The 26,575-nt window shown below is 38.7% G+C and overlaps 2 protein-coding genes across 3 annotated transcripts; both read right to left on the reverse strand.

The window, feature by feature from the left end:
- Positions 1–1,661: 1,661 nt before the first annotated feature.
- Positions 1,662–8,720, reverse strand: b3gnt9 (UDP-GlcNAc:betaGal beta-1,3-N-acetylglucosaminyltransferase 9). Of its 2 annotated transcripts, none has more exons than XM_042496344.1 (7): positions 8,540–8,720; positions 7,069–7,456; positions 6,832–6,951; positions 5,584–5,991; positions 3,673–3,914; positions 3,329–3,584; positions 1,662–2,968 (listed from the first exon to the last, which is right to left on the reverse strand). In XM_042496344.1, exons 2-7 carry the CDS (start codon positions 7,174–7,176, stop codon positions 2,636–2,638), a joined length of 1,467 nt encoding a protein of 488 aa, XP_042352278.1. In that variant the 5' UTR covers positions 7,177–7,456; positions 8,540–8,720; the 3' UTR covers positions 1,662–2,635. The 2 variants fall into 2 exon arrangements, with proteins under 2 accessions (XP_042352278.1, XP_042352277.1); XM_042496343.1 differs by having other exon boundaries at positions 5,584–5,994.
- A 3,180-nt stretch (positions 8,721–11,900) lies between these two features.
- On the reverse strand, positions 11,901–26,059 carry bbs2 (Bardet-Biedl syndrome 2). The gene is given in 20 exon segments (XM_042496256.1): positions 11,901–12,770; positions 14,797–14,945; positions 15,620–15,732; positions 15,971–16,108; positions 16,596–16,715; positions 17,507–17,636; positions 17,752–17,836; positions 17,839–17,922; positions 18,010–18,152; positions 18,508–18,649; positions 19,408–19,528; positions 19,530–19,544; positions 19,693–19,779; positions 20,136–20,240; positions 20,732–20,809; positions 20,945–21,007; positions 21,325–21,450; positions 23,506–23,733; positions 24,575–24,709; positions 25,958–26,059. Coding segments are annotated over 19 exon segments (2,151 nt in total). The 5' UTR covers positions 24,692–24,709; positions 25,958–26,059; the 3' UTR covers positions 11,901–12,663.
- Positions 26,060–26,575: the final 516 nt, after the last annotated feature.

Raw genomic sequence — 26,575 nt, forward strand, 5'->3', positions numbered from 1 at the left:
TCTGATCTGATCTGATCTGATCTGATCTGATCTGATCTGATCTGACCTGAGGTTTCACCAGAAGAAAAATCTCCAATAATAATAATAATAATAATAATAATAATAATAATAATAATAATAATAATAAGTGTATTCCCAAAGTACTGTAATAGTAATGGGTTTTTTTTTTTTTTTTTTACCTAATGATGGCACAAAATGAAATGTCAGTTCATTCATGAATGCGTACCAAATTTATTGGCAGTTGATCCAATAGTTATCAAAACATTTCATTCAAAACCACGCCTCTTTGTGGCGCTACAGGAGAAGTCAGAGGATCATCAGCGATTCACATAAGCTCTCACAGCACCATAGATGTCTGCTCTAAATTTTATGGGAATCCTTTTAAAAATCTGTTGAGATATTTATTTCAGTTTGGACCGAAGTGGCGGACAGACTGGCCCTGCATGGAGCTACGCAGCTGTCTAACATGTTTTGCTGTTGAAACAAAGCAACATTTTGAAAACAGATGAGGGCTGGAGATATAAAGAGTTTTATTGAAAAACAGAACTATACAAAACAATTCAAATCATTATAATTAAAGTAATGATAGTGTTCACATAAAAGGAAACATGCCTGACTCCTCAGGCATTTCCACAAACATTCAGCAGAGGTTTGTGTGTGTGTGTGTGTGTGTGTGTGTGTGTGTGTGTGTGTGTGTGTGTGTGTGTGTGTGTGTGAGAGAGAGAGAGAGAGAGAGAGAGTTATGGTCCCAGCTGGTTCTCACTGTGCAGCTGGTTCCCATTTAGGCTTCATTTGTTCTTCCTCCAGGGAACAGATAATGCGCCTGTCCGTTTGTGCCTCTATCCAGCCCAAGGGAGCGAGGGGCATCTTCGCTTGTGATTCACAGCAAGAACACAAAAAGTCCTGACTGTCTTTCCACTCACCCAGTAAACAGACCTCACCAGTCCTGGCTGCCCACGCAGTCCGATGTGAGTCAGCACATTGCAGTTTTTCACAGTTGCTAAAAAACTAAACCCCAGTCTCTGAAACAAATACTCGGTGTGCTAAACCCTTTTATGGAATCACTCACTCTTTTGGCAAAACTCTAAACACATTGTACTCCCTAAAACACATTTCACAAGGACAGATTGTGCCCTGTGATGCACTTGTGTTGCAAAATGGTAAACATGGGTGGCAGAAGCTGAACACAACTACAACACAGCTGTCATTTAACACCGGCTAAAAACTGTTCACACTTGTTCGAGGAGTAAGTGGTGTGTGTACACTCAAACAGAAACTGTCAGCATTGATGCATCCAGTCTATACATCTATATGTATAGATATATAAATTTCCGTAATATGGTACTTAGTAGACATATGTACTTTTTACGGATTTCTGAGCAATACTATACCGATCGACCTGATGGTGGCGCTGTAAAAAAAAGGCCCAGAAATTCAATTTTGGAGAGGCCACGCCCCTCACACCATAAATCGGACTAACCTTAAATTCGACAGGCATGTCCAGCTCACTGTGCTCAATAGAAAAGCCTCAAGGACCATTAAAGTTTGCCTGATTAGATTTTTCCACCATTTTGAGTTATTTGAAAGAGTACTGGTCGGAAAAAATATATTATTTTTTTATGTTTTCGTTAACATTTTTACATGTAACTTACAGGTCCAGTTTTAGTTGGACTAACACAATAATTCGACTTTTTCTAACATCATGTAAATGTACTGACTGTGGTATAGACTGGATCCAGCACACCAGGGTTTTTTCCTCTGTTGCCTCATAATGAAGAACACTGTCTGCAATGTGGATGAGATCTTTTGGCCTAAAACCAGCAAAAAGATGAGAGGTTCTGAATATATATTTTTTAAGTTTTTTTTTTTTTTTAAAAAAAAGAAGCAAAATGTGTTACTTAAACACAATGAAAAGCTGCATACCCTAACACTGTGTTTTCTGTCTGTTGATGTAAATGCCTGCTCACTGTTTATATACGCACTGCCTGTGTGCATGATCTGAGAGCATTGTTTGAATCGTGAGCAAAAACAAAATGGTTTTGAGACGAGTGTTTGATTTTGCCAAAAGAGTTCGAGGTTTTGTGTATGTAGTTTGAATATTTGGTTTCCTGTTTACAGTTTTTGAAGAGAAAAAAAGGCTGTATGTTTTCTAGTCTAGGTCTATGTCTCTTACCAACTGTGAAACACTGAAACAGACACACAGATGCATTTGCGCTCAGATGGGGTTAAACCAGCTAACCACGTCGTCATGTTGTGGGTCTCACCGTGTTTCTGTGCAAACAATAACAACGCAATACATTCTGAAGATTACACATTCAAAAGTCTTCTCACAATCTTCTTTGCAAATCAAGGTCTTGCTGCATGATTGTTTCACAATCACTGTATGAACACACAGATGGGCTCGGATGGAAAAAAGCCTAAATTCTCTTTGGGCTTCCTCGCTGAAAATCTGAAGCACATTAGGCCTTTGCCAATTCATTTCCCCAAAGACAATCTGCCAGCTCGGATAAAGTCTCATATGACTCAACTGCACTTTTGAGCACATCTCAAGCCTTTCAAGTCAGCCACAGATCCCGCTTTATAACCAGTTTATCCTCACTGGGGCTTTTGCATATCTCACTCGGTCCTGCAGGAGCTAATGCGTGACAAACACCTGCTTCTCATCGTAGTCCGTCTCCTCTCCGAGCTTGTCCTTCCACTTAAAGGGCCAGGACGTCGGGCTGGTCCTGTTGTGGCAGCTCAGATTGGGGTCGTGCAGGAGGTTCCACATAAGCCAGATCTGAGGAACACTGAGGCTGTGAACAACCATGAGTTCTCTGTAAAAACACGGATCGAAAGTCTGAAGGTGAGGCGCTGCAGACGGTCGGGGTATTCCGAAGGTCCGAAAACCCTGGTGACGTGATGGTTTGACACCGATCAGCTGGAGGCACATTCCCAAAAAGACATCATCAATGGGGAACAACTCCACCTGGAAGTGATAAAAAAATATAGTAGATCAAAGAATTATAAAAAGAGACGTAGTTAGTTTGTTCTTTATTTTGAACATAGCAAATAAAATAAGACAACAAAAATAAGATATAAGCAAGAAAAAAACAAAATTGGACTTATTACTTGGTCGCCCTTGGTTGTTTTTAAATGTGCTATATGAATAAATGTGACCTTGACCTACTGCTGCTCCATAAATGATCCCTTTGACTGTTTTTCACTAGCTACCTCTCAAATCATGTGAACTTTCCTTCATTTGAAATGTTTGGATATTATTAGGTAGCAGATAATTTCAGCTCTGTACATGATTTAAATAAAATATTAAAACTCATCTTTGAAGTACCTGCTGACAGGCAGAGCTAAGTCTCCGTGCTGTATGTCCCGACATGACGAAGCCTCCTCCTCCAGCGTAATTCGGGTACAAACCCCCTCCGTAAACGAACTCTGGCACGTAGTATTTGGAGCTGCGCCGGCGAATAGGTTTTGCGTGGATAATAATATCGCCAACAAACAGATCCTTGTCTGGCTTCTGACCGTGTAGCATCTCTAGTATATTCTCCACGTTGACGTACACATCAGCGTCGCCCTTGAAGATGAATCTGCGTGAGAAGAAATAGAAGGAAAAGCATCAGATATGAGTCACATGAGGCTAAAAATCAGATCTGATTTCTGCTGATAAACACTGACTTGACATGAGGACAGCTGCTGTTGACCCATTTCAGAAAATGTGTTTCCTTCAGCGTCAGGTTGAAGAAGGTGTCTTCAAAGTCCCACAGCAGGATGTCCCGAAAGGTTTGACTCTCGTAGGTCAGGAGCCGATCCCACAGAGGCAGAGCGGTCCGATTCCTGGGGACCCCCAGCAGGAAAACAGTACGGATCGACACACCATTTTTGAAAACTCCTTCCTTGCCCCAGGTCCGACGCACCACCTAAAAATAATGACGTTCAGAGAGAAAGAGGTTATTTTGTTGATCAATAAACTGACCGAGTGAATACATTATAAACCTTTATGAAGAGTACCCCAGTAATGAGTCCTAAAACGCAGAAATAAATTAGCATTTCAGCACCTTCATCTCAAAGTCAATGTTTTTTCTAAATAAGTGTTTTTTTGGGGTTTTTTTGTTAGAAGCCTGAAATAATGTCTGTGGTTAACACAAGCTTAAGAGACTTATATGTTTCGTTCTACAACATAAAATTTGTCAGTAAATACCCCACTGTGAACTTTGACGCATTTATACCTCTTAAAAATAGTCCAAATCAGATTCGACTGACATAATTCGGAGTTGGGTACAGCTCTAATATTGTCCGCTGCGTTCTAATTCTTTCAGACTTTTGGGAAGACGGGACCGAGAATCTGTTTAAGACTCATTTAAATTGCCTTCATTAGCTAGTCTGTTTTTAATTTCACTTGGTCAGATTATTATTAAGATGACTGTGTTTTCTTTGGATTTCAGTTTACTGCGTTTTCTCCTCCTGTGTTCCTCTGCTGTCTGTCCCCCGTTTACCATGGACACAGCCGTCCTGCAGCAGCCTCGTTAGTCCTTCTCTGCTCATCAGTTTCTCTCAACCCATCAGCTCTGCCCGTTCCTCTTTATTCCCCTCACCTGAGCTTCTCTGCCTTTTTTTCTCCACCTGGACTTCATCCTCTCGTCTGTCTAGTTTGATTTGAAGATCTGGTTTTCAGTTCAGTCTTTGTGATCCTTAATTTGACTGTGTGATGTTCAGTTACTGTGACCTTGAAATAAAGAGCGATCTTTTTTTAATTCCCATTGCTTTCCATCTCTTGCATCTGGGCCCATCTGCTCCGATGCTCATGACATATATTAATAGTTGAAAAATATTTAAATAAATAAGTAAATAATAAAAATAATATATATATATATTCTTTTGAGTTCCAATTCCAACGTCTGAATATCCCCAATAAATAAAAGTTAATGCATATTAAAAGGGTGTACTTGCATTATTGTGCTATTATATTATATTATATTATGATTAAATCCGTGGCATTAACCCTTTGAAGCCTAGCTTGACATCAATGTCTTGTGGTGCATTCAGACACTTTTCACAAGTATTTATAACTTTAAAATCTTAGAAAACTGGTTTGATTTATTTTGAAAACATCGATAAAAAGACAATGAGTAACTCTGTAAGAGAGGTGCTGCGAATTGCAAGAAATCAGGAAAAACTGAGAAGAAAATGAACTGGAAGCTTCTAAATATAAAATTTGAAAAAGGGAAGGGGTGGGGGTGGGAAAATATGTAATTATATATTTAAAGTTAATTAAATTTACATATTTAGCACTTTTTCAAGCCATTTCATTTTTTGTGCGCTAATTTTCAGTTAATTTTCTTGTAATTTTTCACTAATTCCATGCTAATTTGGGGTTATTTCTTGTGAAGTTGCTCACTGACTCCCTCCCGTGATTTTGAAAGAGATTAAGGCAATTTGCTGAAGTTTCAGGTGTTAACCAAGCAACATTAAACTCTAAATGCTCAGTATTTATTTTATCCCCTGAAAAATACAGAACACTAATTCACAGATTTTATAAAAGCAACATTTTTTTTTTACAAAAAAACCAAACAACGTGTCATATTTTACCTGACGCTTCTCAAAATCTGCAGGGATGGATTTCACCGCAATCAGCATGTAGGGTGCAGTAGTAGACCCTTCACTTCCTCCTTCTTCTCCTCCTTCTTCCTTTGCTCCTTCGATGTGACATTTATCTGGCTGGTCAATGAGCAGCTTAAAGTTTCTGTTGTCCTTTTCTCTCAGATAGCCCTCAAAGTCAAACGGTGGCATCGTGGGCAGGGGCTTGCCAGCTGGCTTGGTCGGAACAGCATTTTTCCGTCGGGACTTTGATTTCCCCTTAGATTTGACCTGAGGTTTGGGCTTGGTCTGAGGAGGTTTGGGCTTAGACTGAGGAGGTTTGGGCTTAGACTGAGGAGGTTTGGACTTGGATTGGGGCTTGCAGGATGGCATTTGTGGCTCGGAAGGGCTGGATTGGATCTGCTAAATAAGAGAAATGATGTGAGACAGAAAACATTAATTAAAGCAAATAAATGTCATCTTAATGAACAGATACTAAAAGTTTGATGTGCAGTATGTGCATGGGATTTTTGGTGGATTTGATGTTGCCTTTCCCCTAATCCACTATCTGTCTTTCAGAAGATCTATGGGAAAATCCTGGTCACAGCGACAGAGGGTAAAACTAACAATTTGCAAGCCATCAAGCCTGTAATTACCACTGATTACTGTGACATTGCAACAAATTCTCATCTCAAGTCGTCACATATTGCCGCTTTGAAGTGGACTTCTGCGTCTACATATTACGCTCTAGGCATCCCTCTGTATCTACTATATACGTTCCGGGATGCCGCTACCGTGATGTCAACACAAGCACATGGTGGGGTCCACATTTTTGTTATCTTTGCTGCCAACTTGACCATAAGTGAGCCGGGACACTTACAGCGAGCTGGGACACTTACAGCGAGCTGGGACACTTACAGCGAGCTGGGACACTTACAGCGAGCTGGGACACTTACAGCGGGTGCAGTTACACCACTATATGCAGTGATCTGCTCTGTGCGCTGTGCTGCAGCTACTGATTCTTAGCCTCTGGGATGCTTCTAAAATTGCTACTGAGCGCTGCTGCACGCCTGCTCCAATCAAAAGAATTATCTGGGTTTGTCACTACATGCAACGGCGTTTGATCAATTGTTAGATTAAAATACAAATACTGCAGCTTTAATTTTTAGTGCATTCATTATACTTAATAAAGATATTTTGATTCTGATACCTAAATGCGAACAAACACACACAGATAACTAGAATCAGATCATGTCATACCCCAGAAGACTCCTGGCCTCCTTTGGCCCCGCTGGCACCCAGTAGGTTCCTGCTGGAGCTGGTGGAGCCATGGATTTCCAGCTTCCACACAGGCCTGTCCCACCCAGAGGACACCACCACCTGGAGACATAGGTGGGATTTGATAAGACAAGGAAAGTGGACTTTTCCAGAAGGAGAGGGTGGTATTGTCTAGTTAAACAATGTGCTAAAGTCTTGATCTGCTGGTTCCGTCTTTACCTGGCGGGCGTAAAGCAGCAGACAAAACAGCACCAGCAGCAGCATCGTGCACATCACGTCTCCCTTCACGTGGAGGAACCTCCTCAACGTCACCATCTTTCTCAGCATCTTCTGGAGACACTGACGTCAGCTAAATTTTGGACAGAAGTGCAGTGGAAAGCTGCCACTTTGCAGACAGCAGTGGAGACTGACACGGAGCAGATTTGCAGGCTACTCTGCAGAATTTGATGAAGAGAAGTGATTTTCCTTCCTCCTCTCTGCCGCATTGCTAAATATTACTTCAAACTTCACCATTTGTCTATAAAAAGAAGTCACATCACTGGATGTGCGCCCATCGTGTCTCTCTCCATCCTCCTCTGCTCCTTTGGCACAAATAGGTGGGGGCATCCTGGACGACAACGACAAAAAAAAGAAATAAAAATCCATAAAGCCTCCTGTTGCAACAAGGATTTAAATACATTGCTAGTGTTTCAGGATGTTACGCAGATTTTCTGACATTTCACAGATTTTAGGACATTTCTCTGATTTAGGATTTTTTTTTTTTAAATACATGTCTAGGACTTTAGGACATTTCTTCTGATTTTTTTTTACATTTCTCTGAGTTTTGGACATTTCTAGGATTTTAAGACATTTTTAAGATTGTAGGAAATGGAGGAATGGACACATAACAATATTGTTAATAGGATTTCTGTTCGCTTTACTGTCTTGGATGTCTACGCTCTGATTGTGAAACACGCTCTCATCTTCTCCAAAACTATGAGCTAATCTTGCTTTTTGGCAGAAATAAATTCAGCAGATTCTTCTTGAAATACGTTCCTGTTGCAAAAAGCAAACATGCACTTTAGAGACGAAAAGACACGGAAAATCACCATCGTTTTCCTTTATTGTATTTCAGTGCTTACTTAGTTGTCAGTAGCATGGTTTTGGTTATTTGGAGACCACAAGATGTCCTGGCATATTTGTTAAAACTGGCTAAATATGGTTTAATTGTGAGTTTAAACATAGTTAGGACCTCCTTGACATCACCCCGAAGTACGCATAAGATGACAAACAATAACTACTCTGAAATAAGCCATAAAGTTGCAAAATGCTGATGAAATAGCGATGCTTTTTTTTTTTTTTTTTTTGATTTCCCTCGATTTATAACTCCGTTCAGAGGGGGAGTGTCTGCGTCTTACGTAAGTGAGCATCAGGGTACCAACTCTTTTAAAGAACACAGTGTCCCAACATTTCATCTGCACATATCCCTAAATAACGGCGTCTAATCACAGCTTCTCGTCTCTGCCAAAGCGCACAACTTCCACGAGTACACGACCGACAGCGCCACAAACTTCTCGCGCAGTTTACACAGAAAGTCCCAATTCTCACCAGAAACAGTCTGCATGTTTTAAACGATGAACAAGAAGCCTAGTTTTTGCAGCCGCAGTTGCCACGAAATGTTCCAGGATTCATGCGAGTCATTCAAACTTACCAGACGTGACGGAGGAGGAGGTCAAACTGGAAACATCTGTGCTGTCCGAAAACTGCAACACAAGCTCCTCTCTGCGCACCGAACCACAAAAGAGACGGATCTCCAAAGTTCCCAGCGACAAACATCCAATGAGAGGAGAGAGGAGAGCAGCCCAGATGATGTATGCACGAGAGTGTGTGTGTGTGTGTGTGTGTGTGTGTGTAAGAACGAGTTGTCTGGCGCTAAGCCTGTTCGGGTATGGTAAGGTTGCATTCAACGGCTGTAGGAAATATCCAAATATGCGCCGTCTGATTTAGTGTAGGAAAATATAGAATAAGTTTTGATAAACGGTACCATTAATATATATGTTTTTCTTCCATGTAGGGTCCCGATAACTAACAATGTTTGTTTTCACTTTAAGGTTTAATGCAGGGAAACTCAACTTGTTTTGCGTGGGGGCCACTTTTGCAAAATGACATGAGGCCAGTCGCAGCAGCCCCATAATGTTTCTAGGATGTTTGGGCATTTCTGGGATTAAGGACACTGAAATTTATCTTATTTGGGGGGGGGGGGTTAGAACATTTTTAGAAGATTGAGACCTTTCTATGATTTTAGGACATTTCTATGAATTTAGGATGTTTATAGGATTTTCAGATATTTCTAGGATATTACAGCATTTCTACAATTTTAGCATGTTTATAGGATTTAAAGGACTTTTTTTTTTTTTTTTTTTTAGCATTACAGCTTTTCTGGGAATTTAGCTCATTTCTAGGGTTTTAGGACATTTCTATGATTTTAAGATGTTCCAGGATTTGGGAATATTTTTAAAAATATTTTAGGATGTTTCAGGGATTTTAGGATGTTTCTCGGATGTTACGACATTTCTAGGAGTTTAGCACGTTTCTAGGAATTTAGGGCATTGCTAAGATTTTAGGATGGTTCTTAGATTTTAGGGCATTTAAGGGATTTTAGGACTCGCTGTTTTTCAGATTCTGAGGGTATTTGATAGAAATATAAAATACAACCATTTAAATTTGATCGGCCCTTCCCTAAGCCAAATCAAAAATAGAAATACCTTCCCTGGACTTAAAAAAAATATCTGAAGTGCCTCCCCCCATTTTGCACCACCCCATCCCTTCTCATAAATAGTGAACAGTCCCTAATAAAGACCATAACTGAGATATATATATATATATAGAAACTGTGTTTAGCATTCAGAAAAGCAGCATACTTTTCCAAATGAACCATTTACAATACCTACTGTCAATTTTTTCCACATTAGTCCAAAGTAGGTTACTCAAATACATTGCAGTTCTCAGAGAACGGAGCAAACCAGGGGCACCTGAACGCAGCATCTTCATCCTTTAGCCTGACCACGTGACTCAAAAAACTGGAGCGGAGCGACTTCAAGCCAGATGCCAACACAGCAACTGAGGAGGAAGAAATAGAGCAATAAATGATAAATAAATAAAAGTGAAGCGTGTGGAGTTAATGTTATGCTAATGACTAATGTCTTTTTTTTCTTTTAGTTTGTCTCTATGAGGTAGTCAGTCACAGATGAAGGCCAGCTGCAGAACAACACTTTATTTTGGAGGTCCTAGTTTTAGTGTGCTGAAAAAAGACATTAAACTGAGCATAATAAAATGTTCTCAGATTTCACTCTCAGTCAAATGAGTTACTAGAAGCTGTACTTAAGGGTTTCTCACAGGCTTATTAAGCTACACACACAGAAAAGTGCATACGTGCAGAGACACTCAGCATGTGCAGTCGTAATAGGAATTTATGACTGCAGACTTTACTGAACCATATGTAGCGCCTATAGAAGAGGGCTTGTGAGTGAACATGTGTGCATCCAATCACAACTATGCAGAAAGAGGGGAAGTTACAGTTGGAAAAGTTGACAGTAAGAAGTGAACGTTTTTGTGAGGTTTCGGTCTTTATCACCTACTTGTTTGAAGGGTTAGTACGACTAAACCGTGGCCATTTTTTAGTTAGGTACAGAGATCGTGTTATATGGAAAAAAAACAGCATCCAAACAGAGCTTGTTCATCAAATAAAAGATTAGCAACCCTGACAGAGGTCCTAGCTAAATATCCTAAAATCCTGGACAAGTCCTAAACTCTGAGAAATATCCTATAATCCTCAAAATATCCTAAAATCTTAGAAAAAACCTAAAATTCTAGAAATGCTCTTAAAATCCTAGAAATGTTCTAGAATCCTAGAAACACCCAAAATCCGAGGAACATCCTAAAATCATAGAAATGTATGGGGCTGCTGTAACGGGCCCCTGGCCTCATGTCATTTTGCAAAAGTGGCCCCCAAGCAAAGGAAATTGAGTATCCCTGTCCTACATGTTCATTTTATGTTTTGTTTTGTTTTTTTCATTTGATTAAATGCACAAAAAAGAACTGAACTAAACTGACACAAACACCCTTGAAAATGTGCAGCATTGCCTACAGATGTTATCCAAAAACTACATGTTACATTTTCACTTATTATAATTTTTTCTCACTTTTTTCCTGTAATTTACAAGCAACAGCACATTGAGTATTTCAAGCTCAAGCTGTGCAGCCAAACTTTCAAACCTGCAGAACTTTACTTCGAATGCCAGTAGAAATCCCAAAGTACATACACACTTTCAAAATATAAGTTAATTTAATAACAGTTTCTGCCACAAACACAAAATGACATTTACAATCTCTGTGTACAACCTACAAAAGGTAAACAAGTAAAACACACAGCGTTGGTCCTCTGTGACATTCGTTGATTTAAAAAAGCTTTCTTTGGCTACAAACACACTACAGCTTGGAGCAAAGTCTGAGTGAGCTGTCACACGTCGGGGCCAACTGTGATCTCAGTGGCACGACTCTCCGTGTGAGAGGAAGCTGCTCTCTGTCTCGCTCCAGCTGCGACCTCTCTAAACATCACAGTCAGCCGAATTAAACAGTCAGGGTGCCGATCCAGCAGAGTCATTTTCTACCACAAACCCCTCACGTCTTTGTGGAAACAGATAGTTTAAACATTTCTCCGACAAATGTGCAACATCACCTGGAGCACCTCTAGTGAACTAACTCTTTCTCAACTCTTAACTACTATCAGCCAGAATATGCAAATGTGTAACTGACTCATTTCCGTTTTGAGTTTCAGACTGCAGCAATATGTTGAACCGTTCAGATTTTAATGATTTTCTCTAAAGCATCACCAGACTATCTTTTTTTTCCAGAAACACTAGGCAGGTTTCCATTACAGATTTGCGCAAAACTTAAGTGATATTTTTAAAATGTCGATAAAACGCAATTGTGAGGTGACTGCATTTCCATTAAGTGATGTTATGCAACTTCTCCTCTGGCGATAACACTCCAAGAAGCATGGTGATGGCTGTTCAAAACATTAGCAGATTTATTTCTATTGCGGCCACCGGTCAAACCGTCATTATTTCCAATCAAAGGCGTCGTAGGCGTGTTACGTGAGCAATGATGGAAAGGCAAGCCCCTTATACGTGGGAGCGGCCACGTATAAGGGATTTATGGGAGGTGATAGTCCACGATTTCACTGAAGAATTGTGGATTCAAAACTTCGGGATGTTCCGCTCGACTTTTGAAGAGTTATGCGATGTACTAACACCTCTTGTAACGCCTGCTGCATCAGTTCCTACAAACAAGCACATAGCCATAGCATTATGTGACCTATAAAAGCAAAGAAAAGTGTTTCCAATGCAGTTTTGCGTTTCAATTTGCACAGTTTCAGGGTTAATGGAAACCCGCCTAGTTTGGGGGAGGTGTCCAACTCCCTTTTTTTGGTCCAGCTGAACTCTCTGACTCCTACACCGAATTTTGACAACCTTGCTATGCTTCAAACGCACTAAATCAAGCTCCTCCAAACAGCCACAGATCTACACTGACATTTTTCTGCGAGCTTGCAGCATTTCGAGTTTAAAATTGGAGCTGGTGCCAAATTGTTAGGCTGTTGCTTATTCCTAAATCATGAAAAAAGATAGATTAAGGCTACAACAGGGTCCCTTTTTCATGTCCACGTTTAGTCCTCTTCCTTGCTGGAAATAGATGGTGTTCAACATTACAGTACTGATCTGTTGTACTTGTGCTTTCGACCTATTTGTCCAATCCTGCCTCCCTCTCCGTCCAGCCTCAGGAGGACGCAGTGCCAGCTCTCATGATCCTGAAGAGCGCGTTGACGTTGTTGCTCTTGATGGCGTCTCGACAGGCAGAGATCACTTGGTTCTTGGGCTTACCCACTGAGGAGGAGGAGAAACAGCGTCAGAGATTAATATGAGCAGACAAGACAGGTATGCGAGACGTAATACCACATAAAAGATGACCCAAATGCTTTAAAGCTCCTCAACTCTACTCACTGCCATCTGATAGTGAAATCAGTATTAACCCTTTGAATCCTGGAAGAGCATCAGTTTTCTTGTGCTGTTTTCAGACACCTTTAACGTGCATTTAAACCCTCGAAACATAAGCAGAGTAGTTTGATTTTTTTTTTTTTTTTTTTTTTTAAACGTGGCTAAAAAGGCACCTTGGTATGAGACGTCCCACCAAATGCAATAAATTAGGAAAAGGTAACAAAAAATGACCTGAGAATTAGTTTTTTAAAAAGACAGAGGGAAATTATTAGATGTTAATAATGATAATTAAAAAAAAAAAAAAGTAAAAATGTCCAGAAAACTAAATTAATATTAATTATCATTTATAGTTATAGTTTCTGGATTTTTTTTCACAATTCTTGCAAAATCTTTATTATTTTAACTATGACAATTTTATCAATATATTTATTTTATTTTTTCCTTACTTTAACATCTTTTCTTTTATTTCTTTTTTTTCTAAATTTCAGGTAACTTTTTAGTGACTCTAACTTGTTACTCCTTCTGGGGTTCAGAAAGTGAGCCCACATAAGCAGGTGCTTGGCTAGCAGCCTGTCTGCAATGTGCCAAACAGCATCAGGGAACCACTGATTTGTAATGTTGAACTGTTTTATTTAGTGTTTTCACTAGTTTAAATCACCCGGCTTGTTTATTTTGGAGAGGAAGAGAACTTTGCCGATGATTCAGCTCAACACTGAAGTTTCAGCTGTTTGTAATCTTCAATCCTCACCAATAATGCCACTAAATGTCTCTGAATCTCACAAACTGAACCTTTAACACTGACAACTTACATGCACAAAATATTCCAATTTTTGCCCTTAATTTGAGAAAAGAAAAAAAATACCGTTTTTATTTTTCTCCATTTATATGTAGACATACTCTGATTAACCTGCCCTAACAAGTCGTTTATCAGATGTCACTAGTGCAAGGAACTTTTCAGAGATTCCCGCTGGCAGCAGATTTCTTGGACCGTGTGAACACAGCTTCCCTATTTCATTCCTACACCCACCTTCTTGAAAAGCTTGGTATTGCAATATTTGCACATATGCCAGTAGATCTCCCTAAATTTTACACACTGTTCCTTTAAATATGTTTGAAAATATCTGAGGCAACAAATAGGCAAATGCACCTATGTTAAGAGACTCTGCGACTCTGATTGGTTGTTTTCCCCTCGAGCAAATGCCTTTAGGAGACAGAGGAACATGATTTTGGTTTTCACAGATTATGTCTCATGTATTACTCTCTGGATATAGTGACAGTTTAATCAAATATGACAAAAACATATTTTTCTAAAAAAGTTACCAATTGAGGCTTTAATGTTGCCACTTTCACGACAAAATGTGTATTAGTTATGCAGCTACAGTTCAGAGACAGATCTAAAGCCAGCATATAAAATGATAACATGTGGTCATGTGTGTTTTTTTCCAGCCAAGTATAAAACTGCCTTCATCTCCAGTATGCTAAATGTTGTATGCTTCCAAAAAAAAGCTATAGGAGACAATGAAACAGAGGCATTCCAGTCGGGTAGAGAGTGAGCCAAACTTAAGTACTCTGCAAAGCATTAGCAGTCCCTCATCCACATCAGCAAAGCTTTGACTTTTCACAACGTGTGCAAAGGCTTTGGAGCCCAAAATGATGGATGCTAAAAGATAATGTTTAATCATGCAAACATTAGAGAAAGCAAACATGTGAACCTGGAAACACACATAACACTAAATCCAAAAACCTACCCCGGTATAATAATATTGATTGTCCCAGATAGTCCCTGACACACACATCCTGTGTCTCCTACACAAAGGCTCGACTCCAAGCCTGTCCACCCACATGAAATTGTATTGTTGTGCAGGGATTTGGGTTGTTGCAGTGTTTACACATGCGCACACACAGAGTGGCCTACCTCGGAGTCTACCAGCCCGCTGTATGGCCTGGTTGACAGACTTGAGGCGGGACAGTAGTGCATTGTGGTTGTTAGAGCGGATTTTATACTCGTTGATGAGATCTCTGTTTAGATCGTACAGCTCTCTGTAACGCTTCTTCATCGTTGTCCTGCAGAGAGCAAAGAGAGGAAATCAGAGGGACGGTATCAAGGAAAGAGGAAGACAAATAATGAGTTGGTTTGGTCCTGTGGTAAAAAACAAAACAGAATTAATCTCAATATTGTATAAATATGTTTCAAGTTTTTGCTTAAACTGTTTTAGAGAGGTGTTGTATTAGCTTTGTGGTTATTTTTTAGGCTTGTGTTGCAGCTGAATTGTAAAGTATTAAACTTTATAAACTAAGAGGCAGTTTTAATTTCTTATATCCTGTTTACATTAGCGAGAGTACACTTAATATTGAAAATACCTTTCATTATAACACAATACTATACCACACAATTTTTGGGCTTCGAATATTTGCTGTTGATCACCACCGAAGCTCCAAAGCTCCAACAAGTCACCTAATTTGCCTTACACACCATTTACAAAACCTATTAAAAATTATTTCACATCAGTCTGTCAATCCAAATTAGGTTATGTGAGTATATTGACGGAGGTGTGTGTGTGTGTGTGTGTGTGTGTGTCTGTGTGTGTCTGTGTGTGTAACCAAAAACATCAATGTCGTCTTTTTCTTTTTGAGGTATTTTGAGGTTTTACAAGAATGGAAAATAAGTCGCCTGTGATCGTAACTGTGTGATGCCTGTATTTCACAAGGATTGTGAAATACAGGCAATGGTTACTCACAAGTCTCCCATAAGGCGAGCGTCCTCTGCTTGCACCAGCATGTTCCTGATGTAGTTGGAGTGGTCGGCCATGGCTGCAGTTAACTTCTGATGGACGGAGTGGAACTCATCCACCTGACATACAGATTTTTAAGATTTAATATTAAACCACAGCACCAACAACGACATTCTCTTTCCTGACCAAGAATTATGTTTTCATTTGCTCCCACAAGTCTTTTACACAGGGTGCTGTTAAAGTCAAAACTGCAGTCTTGATGTACATGTACAGGTCAGTGTATGTACTGCAGTATGAGTAAAATACACAGAATAAAATGGTTAAAACAGTAGAGGATTCATCTCATTAAAGCCAAACCTCAGTGAGTGTTGTGCGTAGCTCCTCAAAGTAGCCGGGAAAGTCTGCTTCTGCGGACAAGTCCTCTATTGCGAAGAAGGAGGCCAGTGACTGGACCAGATCGCCGGCCAGGTCAATGTCATCCGTTTTCAGAGTGATCTGATTGGTCAAAGTGGAGATTAATTAGCCATCTGATTTTAGCAGTTTTAAAGGTAAATGTCAGGAAATATAACTTTGTGCAAAATTAACATTTTTTTGCTCTCTCTCAGCGAGGGAAAGTACATTTTATTCAGTTTCCCTTCATGAGCAAAATCTAAACTCTAAAAAGTTGATTTAATATGACTCATTAAATTTAATTCAATATACCTTTCACTTACTATGCCTAATTTACTATATTTTACTTAATATTTGAATGTTCATATTTTGAGCTGTAAAGCCCAGGCATTTGTGATATGATTCTCTTGTTAATGTGAACTTAAAGTTGGCTGGAAAAGAGCACAGAAGTGTAACATCAAACACACAATGATTGTGACTTAAGCTCATAGCTGAGCACTAATTGTTGCTGTGTGTGTGTGTGTGTGTGTGTGTGTGTGTGTGTGTGTGTGTGTGTGTGTGTGTGTGTGTGTGTGTGTGTGTGTGTGTGTACCTGTCCATTGCTGGCCATACTGATGGACAATAGTCCTCCTCCTCTTAGTGAATTAAAAGTGATGTCAGGACTGTCTACTCCTTCTGGAAGTAAGAAGTTCTGGTTCAGCCACATCACCACCTGCACACAAACAAACAAACAACCACACGCACATGCATGCAAACAATTACATACACTACCTATTACATACATGCAGAATTTAATAAGCAAATCTAGTATCAGGGTCCTTACAGCTTAGGACAAGTTAAATTTAAAACTTTTTAATACCACTCCGATTCAAATCTAATTTCACAATAATGAAATTTTAAGAAAAAAAATGATCCCACATCAATGACTTACATTTAGAGACCATTTAGTCCAAATGTTTATGGTAACATAAAAGCAACTTTTTTGGTCAAGTTTAAAAATTCGATGATCTACTTAAAATGTCAAAAACAAAAATAATTAAAACTTCTCAAGTGGCACACATGGAAAACATATATTATTATAAAAATATCCATTTGGTTTGCCTTGAAAAAAAAAAAAAAAAAACTTTTAAATCTATCATCTGATTGGATGCGGTACATGTGTTGTTTGTTCCTCGATCCCTATGTGCATGGTGGTTTTTCGAGAGGGATTTCGGTAATTATTTAAAAGTTGATTTCTAACAATCATGTTGAGATTTTACAACACAATGTAAAGGAAAAAAAATATTAAAATCACATTTTTTAGCATTTTTAAGACTTTTGACAGCTTTAGACATTTGAATGCTATTTAAGGCCGTATTTCTAGATTAATGAATTCAATGCCTTTCAAGACTTTTTAAGGATCCGTGGGAACCCTGAGTATATTGGCATGTTACTGCCTTGAACATGCTGTGGGACTAATCGTAATCACGCTTCCTTTTGTCCTCTGTCTGTCTGAGAGCCTACCCGCTGTGGTCGGTCGTTGATGCTGAACGTTACCCGTCCAGTGGGCGGAGCATCTGAGGAGTCAACTGTGATGTCATACATGGAGAAGCGAGGCAGCTGACGGGTGATTTCAAACACGTGGAATTGGGTGCTGGAGAGGACAAAAATAATAAAGTGCAGAGACGGTGGGTAAACAAAAAACAGGCATTAAATTACATGGGAAGAAAAATACACTAACTTCATGACAGCGCTCAAACTTTACCTACCTTGTTTTCCCTCCCACAAAGGCTTTAATGTGAAGGTCTACGGGTATATCCTTTGGGGGGACGGTAAACAATGTAGGTAAACCCTGAGCGTCTGAGCGCTGGGGTGGACAACGTGACTCTCCCCCTCAAATATCCCCTCTGCGAAGATGAGCACTGCACGGATGATGGTTTCTGGAGAGGATACAGAGAAGATTCAGGAACTTATTAGTATTTACTCAGTTCTTGACACTCTGAGCTTTAGTGTTAAAACACTCTTACCATTTGGTGTTGAAATGCTGAGCTCTACATGAGCCTTCTGAGCTTCTGTAGCCGCTCTCACTGACAGCGCCGTCTGGAGCTGAGTGTTGGCTGGGATCACACCCATTCCACTGTTTGTCTCTGACACACACCCTGAAACATTAGTACAGTTTGAGTGGATGTTAGCACATGCAATAAATATACAGCCCAATGCCAGCTAAGACTCCTGTGATCTATATGTGACCTGCTATCTCAGAAACAAAAATTGTATTGTGAGACATCTTGAGTTCAAAGTCAAGAGTCTGACCTGAAGGTAGCAGCCAAGAAAAAAGCTAGGAAGCCATAGAAGTTAGAAAAAATTAATAATAGCACACTACATAATAACACTTATTACGGTCTAATTTTTGTGTTTCACAGTTTTGAGGATCTGCAGGAACCCCATGTACTAATGGTACTTTTGAATAATGTTGAAAGTTAAACATATTAAAACACGGTGATAGAATAAACACATAAATATATACCTTTGCATTCTCTTCATAGTTGCGTAACTCCAGCAACAGATTCTGTCTGCGTTGGCTGAGCTCTCTAATGAGGTCCTGTTCAGCACTGGAGTCCATGAGATTCCCCTTAAGGTCTTTACTGGCTGGCAGGTAACCACGGACTACAACAAACACACATTTACAACACTGATGACACTCTTATCTCTGCCGAAACCTTCCAAATCATCACATTCAGCATGTTTTCATGAATTAAGTTCAGAGTACAGCTGAGGCGGACAGGAAGGTGTTAGTTATCTTTACTTTGGAAGAGGAATTGTTGATCTGCTGGAGGCACAACATGAAAGATCAGAGAATCAAATTCACCACAAATTAAATTCTGTTTATCTCCATTGTGATCAGGTGACAGCACAAGTCCTCCAAAAACCCTAATGGCTAGATGTCTTAAGGGTTATTTGCAGGTAGGGATGCAATTCTACACTGGTGTCTACGTATACTGTGGTATGAAAATTGATGGCAATCATACTGTGTACAATTACTTATCTATGGTGTTGTAAAAAAAATGTTTTCTTAAAACATTTCTTAAACCAAATGATAACCCATCTGTTTTAATGTATTTAAGGGCAACTGATAATAATAATAATAATAATAATAATAATAATAATAATAATAATAATAATAATAATAATAATAATAATGTGATACCCATGAATCCACAATATCGGCTTGCCATGTTATCATACTGGAAATTTCATACTGTTGAAACCATAGTTACAGGGTGAGCACACAGGCAAACATGCACGCACACACACACACACACACACACACACACACACACACACACACACAGACTTTAATCTCTCTGACTGTATGGCCCGAATTCAACCAAAAAGCAAAAAACACACACAATCAAACAACATACCCTCTCCCTCTATGGAGGTGCAGATGAGTTGCTTCTGTCCATCCAACCTGTAGTCCCCCTCCACCACTCCGGCCACAGAGGAGGAGAAGTTGTCTTTGAAGATGACCTCGCCTGTGCGGTCGACTACGAGCATCAATCTGAAACAAAAAGGGGGATGTGATCATAGACAAGCTAGAGATACTGTTAAAAAATAATGACTTGTGTCCAAAACATCTTATTCCAAATCACAATTCTGAAGTGTGAGAGCTTGTTTCTGTATGCCAGGTCCGCAGCTTGTGTGCCGACCTTTCCATTGGACCAGCCAGTGATCAGCTCCACCACTCCATCAGCATTCAGGTCAAAGGCGTGGATGCTCATTGCATGATTCTTAGACTGATCAGAGAAAGAAAAAAAAACATATTACTGAAAAGGAAATGAAGACACATCAAATTGTCAGTGAAATGGCCCTTAAAGAGTGTGAAGTTTATCATTTCAAATAAAACGCTCATGCAGGCTCAAAAGGATAAGGACATGTGACCAAAAATGGGGCATTTTACATGATAACAGACATAGAAGGGAGCGACAGACATATAACAAACAGAACTGAGGTTTCAGAGAGAATGGCTGATGGAAACAAACATTACACCTTCACCCATCAAGTGTCAAAGTTTTGAAAGGTAATTACTAATGTCTATTTTTCCTGTTTTATAAGGTTAGCCTCTCTCGTCAAACATGAGTGACTGCGTTACCTTAATCCTCCAGTAACGTGCGTTGCGGTCATAAACTCCCACGGTGCCGTTGGCCAGGGCATAGCCAAACCTGCTCCCATGCATATGGCACAGTGACGTTACTGTCTGTATGGAGAGGGACAGACAGAACAACTGTTCTTACTTTGTTCCTGTACTGCATGGGACAGATTAGACAGGATATAATCCGTATAGTGCAATGATCAGGATTCCCACACATTTTTGCCAATGAATTTTCAAAACTTTTCCATAATATTTTACCCCGTATTTCTTCCATTTCTATGACTTAAATTAAGTATTTCAAAATGGGTATGTCTGTAAAAATGCATTCCCAGATATTAATAAGCAAACTGCCAGCTCTCCCGTCGCCAACCAGCTTCATGTGCTAATAGATCAGACCGGTAAATATGGGTACTTCACAAAACATCAAGGCCGTGTCCCTTTAATTCACGACTTTTCCAGGAACTTCCCAACCGTGGGAACCCTGAATGATGATTTTCAGTATTTCATGTGCAGCTGTCCACTCTACAAAGCATGATTTTAAGATAATTTAAAAAATCAGACATTTCTAAAGAGTGAAATACTTTGCATCCATTTACCTCATTTTCAGTCATTTCAGACACAAGTTCATCCTCTTTGAACACCCTGATGTCAAAATCCTCCGATCCTACCAGGAGCTGTAAACACAATAAACAATAGCTGACTTTTTTTTTTTTAATCAACATATTATTATATCGATATATATTCATTTAACACATGTAGTTAGTATAGTTCAGACACATCTGTAATAATTAAATCAAGTAAGGATTTACCTCATTTTTCCCATCCCCAGTGAAGTCACAGAGCACCAGAGATCTGACATTATCTCCAGTTACCTAAAAAACAGATAACCAATCAATACATTAATTAAGTTTATTCAGCCATTTAAAAGAATCACTTGTCTACTTGTGTAAAATGAATGGGTTTAATCAAATAATTCTGGCAATTTATCTTGTCGAGTAAGTGGCTAGAAAATGGTTGGATGTGCATAAATGCAACTTAAAAAAAAAAAAGAAAAAGAAAAAAGTTACACTTAGATGAAGCATCACTGTCTCATTACTCATGCATTATATTTCTAATCAATGAAACCATCTTCCTGAATATAAAACCGATTGTGATGTATTCTGATATCCAAATACTGTCTTGTGCTTACTGTCCAGAAATGGTCATTGCCCTCATAGTCAAAGCCTTGCAAGGCACAGTTTCCTCCGATGATGGCAAGAGGACTCCGGATGTCGCCGAGTTTCCCCAAAACAATAGCATTGGCTCCATCAGTCACCTAGACACACACACACACACACAAAAGACACAAAAACAAGGTCCCTTAAGACGAAATACTGCACTGTATATGTCAAACAGCTAGACTTTCTCCAGTGTGTAAAGTAATGCTGCTTGAACCTTTCTTAATTTTTACTTTATTTCATTTTATTTTTATGTATTCAGTTCTACACAGACATGACACTGATGCATAAATGTTTTCACTCTAGTTTCTATTTATCAGAAAAAACATCACAAATATATAAACCATCAAATGTATGTGAGTTTACTTCTGGTCTTTAATAATGCAAATAAATACATACATGAAAATCATTTTGCTTGTAAACTTTTCTGAAAAAGGAATGAACAACAGTGAACACAAGAAATATATTTTTGCTAGTTATGACATTTTTAAAATGATGTTTAGATGCTAGAAAATACATTTTATTCAAATCTCATTATTATATTTTGTAGTAACATGTTATAATCCATATATTATGTTATCCATGGCCTATTTTAACTTTTCATAGACCAACAGTTAATCACAACAATTAATCAGCACGGAAATAACAAATCACAGTCACTTGCTGGTGGACACTGCATGCACCTCTTTACTGTTCTGGGATTGAGCACAGATGGACAAAAGTGAGAGTTACTCAGCTAAAGCAGCTCTGTTTTGGAGAGACTAAAGACTTTTGGATCATTAGCCGTTGGATTTAGGTGCTCCTCTTTTTTTTTTTTTAGCTATGGCCAGAACAGCTGAGGGCCGTGGTTTTCCAGGAAAGTGCATCACTTTTGAGATCTCGTGGCAACAGAAACACAGCCAGGAAAAACTACTTGGATATCAAGTTAAAGGCAGCTGAGATAAGGGTTTCCTAATCAGTGCTAATGTCTCTTTCTTGGACAGGAATTTGACCCATTTGTCTCATTCAGAGCTCATGCCGTCTGAGCTAGCCTCGTCAATCTCACGCTCCACTTCCCCTTCAAATGATCTGATTCATAAATGGCACAAAAACAAATCTCTCATCACCAGTATCCTGAGGTACATCTTCATTTCCAGTGCAGCTGTCATCAAAACCCTCTAATATCAAAGAAACTACTGCTCTGGGCAGGACAGCCATTAGCAAAGTTTTCCACAGAAACCACAACAGTGAATTTTTTTCTGTAGCTGACGATGTAACATAGCTTTAATATGCGTCAACATCAATGTTTTGGCTTTTTTGTTCATTTGTTCATCACCAAAGTTTTTTTTCCCTTTATTTTCTTTTGGGTGAATTTTACTAAAAAAATATTTTAAATTTAAAATGTATTTTATTTTTTTATAAAATGGGTTTTGAAGGCATGCTTTCTTTCAAAGTTAATGCATGTTTTTTTGGTTGTTAGTTTCTGTTTGTTAATTTTGTTTTCCCTTTTACATTTGATTCTTTCATTCACACACATTGAGGGGGCCTTAATTTTTGGTGAGGCGTTTTGATTCTGCTAGTCATGCTGCCGTTTTGCTTCACATTTTTACATCAGCGGCACGTGTTTTCTGAACATCTTTGACTCTCACTGTGAATTAAAAATGTAACACTTGGGGTCTCTACTCGCTACCAACTTTATGAACTTTTAAGGGAAAAACATCAGAATAACATTTTCTTAGTTGAAAGAGGGTAATTATAAGTACATTGTGTAGATGCAAGGCTATCAAATAACAGCGCACATGAGAAGAAATGTAACACCTGCACATGCCTGATCTTCAAGTAGGATGGAAATGTTCATTCAAATGTTAAAAATTCATTAAACTTGTGTGGCATGGAGTAAGTGTGCAGGGGTTACTTTTTTTCCTCTATAACACTTTTTTAGTCACTTTTGACATAAAAACACTTTATTAACAAATAGTGAGGAATACAAGGGAGTTGAGTGCTTGATTGCATAATGTTATGTTGCAATTTGGTATCATTATGTAATGAAGTAGTTGCTAAAGATCTGACTTAGGGGTTAAGCAGATTTTTTTTTCACAAAAATCCACTTCTGTTAAGCTATAACCTTGCAATTAACACTTTTGGTATTTTTTAATCTCTCCAGTTCCACTGACCTCTCTGTAGAATATGTCAGCATTGTCATGAACATCATAGGCCAGCAGGTTGGTCTGGGATCCCACCAACAATGTGTCCCCAGTGGTGTTTGGTCCCAGTGTCCCTGCCGTCAGACAAGTGACTGCCTGGTTGATGTTGAGGAGTGAGATGTCAGAGTCTTGTGTGCTCTGGCTCAGCCGGTGGGCCACAGGTCTCTGACCACGAGCATGAGGGTTATGGATAAAAACCTTTGGGAGAGAAACGGAGGGAATCCAGGGCATGAGGTGGAAACATATAAGGTATGATGTACAGCTGTGATACTCAATTCATAGCCTGCAAGCCAAATCAGGCCCTCATATGGTAACAGGTGCCCTCCCAATCATTTTCTAATTCACAATTTAAATAAAGTAATTCACACCAGGACTTGTTTTTGTGCCAGGGTGCATAAAACATCAAAAAAGATCTTGTTTATCAATAAAGTGCCAGTGGAGGATCACCCATACTGCCTGACAGAGGTCCTAGCTAAGCCCCTAATATCCTAAAGTCCTAGAAATGTGCTAAAATCCTAGAAACATTCTAAAGTCCTAAAAATGTCCTCAATTCATAGAAATGTGCTAAAATCCTTGAAACATCCTAAAGTCCTAAAAGTGTCCTAAAAAATCCTTGGATGCCCTAAAATCCTAGAAACATCCTTAAATCCAAGAAATGTCCAAAAATCCTACATGTATGGGGCTGCTGTAACTGGCCCCTGGTCTCCTGTCATTTTCCAAAAGTGACCCCTAAAGCAAAGCCAGTTGCATATCCCTGATGTACAAGAAGTATTATCAGTAAGAAATGAAAATAGAATCAAAAGTGAAGATATTTGGGGAAGTACACTTCAGTGAGGGGTGCAGAAAGAGCTTATCAGTAAAAATTCAAAATATATTTGTTCATTTTCCACAATATTACAACAAGGCCACATAAATGGGATTTGTAAATGCCTGAGAAAATAAAGGAAGAAATAACCATATGATGCTATTGAGTTTTTGCTTATTACAAATTCACAAAAGTTATATGCCGTTTTAACATTGAAATGTTAATATCTCTCACCTTTCCAGCCTGTGTGGCTGCAGTAAGGCATGGGTGGACTCCGTCAAATTTTCCAACAGTCACCATGCGAGGGTTAATCTTGTGGTTTAGCTTCAGGGTGAATATAGGGACTAACATGGTGCCTGCTGTGTATCTCTAAACAGACAAGAGCAGAGAGAGAGCCATCTTGGAATTCCAAATATGAAAACATTAAATGGGTCCATTGGGAATTTTAGTAACAAATATTGTGCCACCAACAAAATTAAATAAATGTCCTTTAAAATCATGCATTTAATTTATTCTGATAACCAGGTAATTGCTAAATTCAGAGATGTGGATAGTAACTGAAATCGAAAGTATTTGTCCTTTATTTTGTGAATGCCATTCTGTTAAATTATTTTGGATGGAAATAGAAAATTTCTTTAAAACAATGACAAGTTCAAGGGTTCAATAAGAAAAAAAATCTTTGAAAAAAAATTTGTTGATAGTCAGAAGAAAAATTTAATTCATCTATGTTTTATGTGAGAAAACATACATTCAGAAATGTAAATGGACTCAGAAGAAACCCCAAATACAAGAATTCAAAACAGACATAGAACATACATCCAAACATTACACCGACTGAAAGCTGAGAAAACACTGGACGTTTTTGTCAAACATTTCTGTTTGATATTTGGTCAATACCTCTATGCATATATGCAAATAGCTGTAGCCTATATAGTTTGTCTTTTTGGTTTTCTTATGTTTTGTTTGCACTGTCTTATTCCCTATTTTTCACACAACTGAATTATTGTTTGAATGTTTAAACTGAAATATGTTTGAGCCATGTATGGAATAACTGGAATGAAACTAATAATTATTATGAAAAACAAAAGAAAAAGAAAGAAAAAAGAGCCTAGAGGAGACCGACAGTAGGAGCCACTTTGTTTTTTCAGGTCTTTCGGGAACCTAATTTGAGAATTTAAGCACTTGAGCAAAATAGGTTAGCATGCACAATGTATTGACAAAGCGTGATTTTGCTACACTAATGTAATTACAGGATTTACCTCAGGCACGCGGGGCAGAGTTCTGTTGCCTAGCAACAAAGAGTGGCAAGCTAAAGCTTTTCATCTAGCTAATCTCCCTGTGGTTTACTGTTCAAGAATGCCGATTAAATAACAAAACGACACCACGCATGACCCTCTAAACTCGTCAAAAGGATTGTTTCAATCTCAAGTACCATATTAATGCTTAAAATTAGTTAAAATCGCCTGAAGTCCCCTTCTTCGTTTTGCAACACTAGCATAACTGGCTAGCGTTAACGTCGCTAGCACGACACCGGAAACAACTTCAACTATTGACGACAGTAAAACGCACGAGATCACATTTTTGGGAAACTGTACCGAGCTGTGCAAACAATCTCACCTGAACCCCTCCTCAGCTGTAAATGTTGGATTCTGGTCTAAAAAGGGAGCGCTAACCAGCTAATGATGTAGCCGGATAGCACGACAACCCTGTCGATTACCTGCCAACAAAGACTTCCTGTCCTCTGTTTTCAAAATAAAAGATTCTGGTTAATATTATTTTCTTTTTTAAAATGATATTTTATTAATAAAGAGAATGAGTGCGATTTTTTTAAGGTAGCATATAATGACAGGAGATCAGAACAATAGCAGCAAATCCCAAATCACCTCATGAACTATCATACAGGGTACACAGGTTCAGTGTTTTGTTTTATTTTTTGTTTTGTTTGTTTTTTTTTGTTTGTTTTTTGTATGAAGGTATGATTAGAAAATTTAGATTTATGGATATATACTTTTGCAAGTAATAGAATCAAATTAATAATAAAGTATTTATTTATTTTGGTAGATTCTGGTTAAGATTCTACAGAGGCCCATGAGGAGGGCAGGAGGCCCTTTAAAAAAAAATAGGCAACATTTTCTCACTTAAATGCAATCTCATGGTATTAGTTCACCTGCTACTTTATAATCCCATTCCATCTCATTTAAGATTAAAATATTGTACTTTATTCTTTGATGAATT

The sequence above is a fragment of the Plectropomus leopardus genome, chromosome 11, assembly GCF_008729295.1.
Source record: "Plectropomus leopardus isolate mb chromosome 11, YSFRI_Pleo_2.0, whole genome shotgun sequence".
In the NCBI taxonomy this organism is placed as follows: domain Eukaryota; kingdom Metazoa; phylum Chordata; class Actinopteri; order Perciformes; family Serranidae; genus Plectropomus; species Plectropomus leopardus.

Excerpts from the sequence above, each read along its gene's own strand:
- b3gnt9 (XM_042496343.1), bottom strand. The coding sequence starts at position 7,176 with ATGCTGAGAAAGATGGTGACGTTGAGGAGGTTCCTCCACGTGAAGGGA. Across the intron at positions 3,915-5,583 it reads CAGATTTTGAGAAGCGTCAG|GTGGTGCGTCGGACCTGGGG; the intron begins GTAAAATATGAC and ends CATTATTTTTAG. Across the intron at positions 3,585-3,672 it reads AGCAGCTGTCCTCATGTCAA|ATTCATCTTCAAGGGCGACG; the intron begins GTCAGTGTTTAT and ends CTTCTCACGCAG.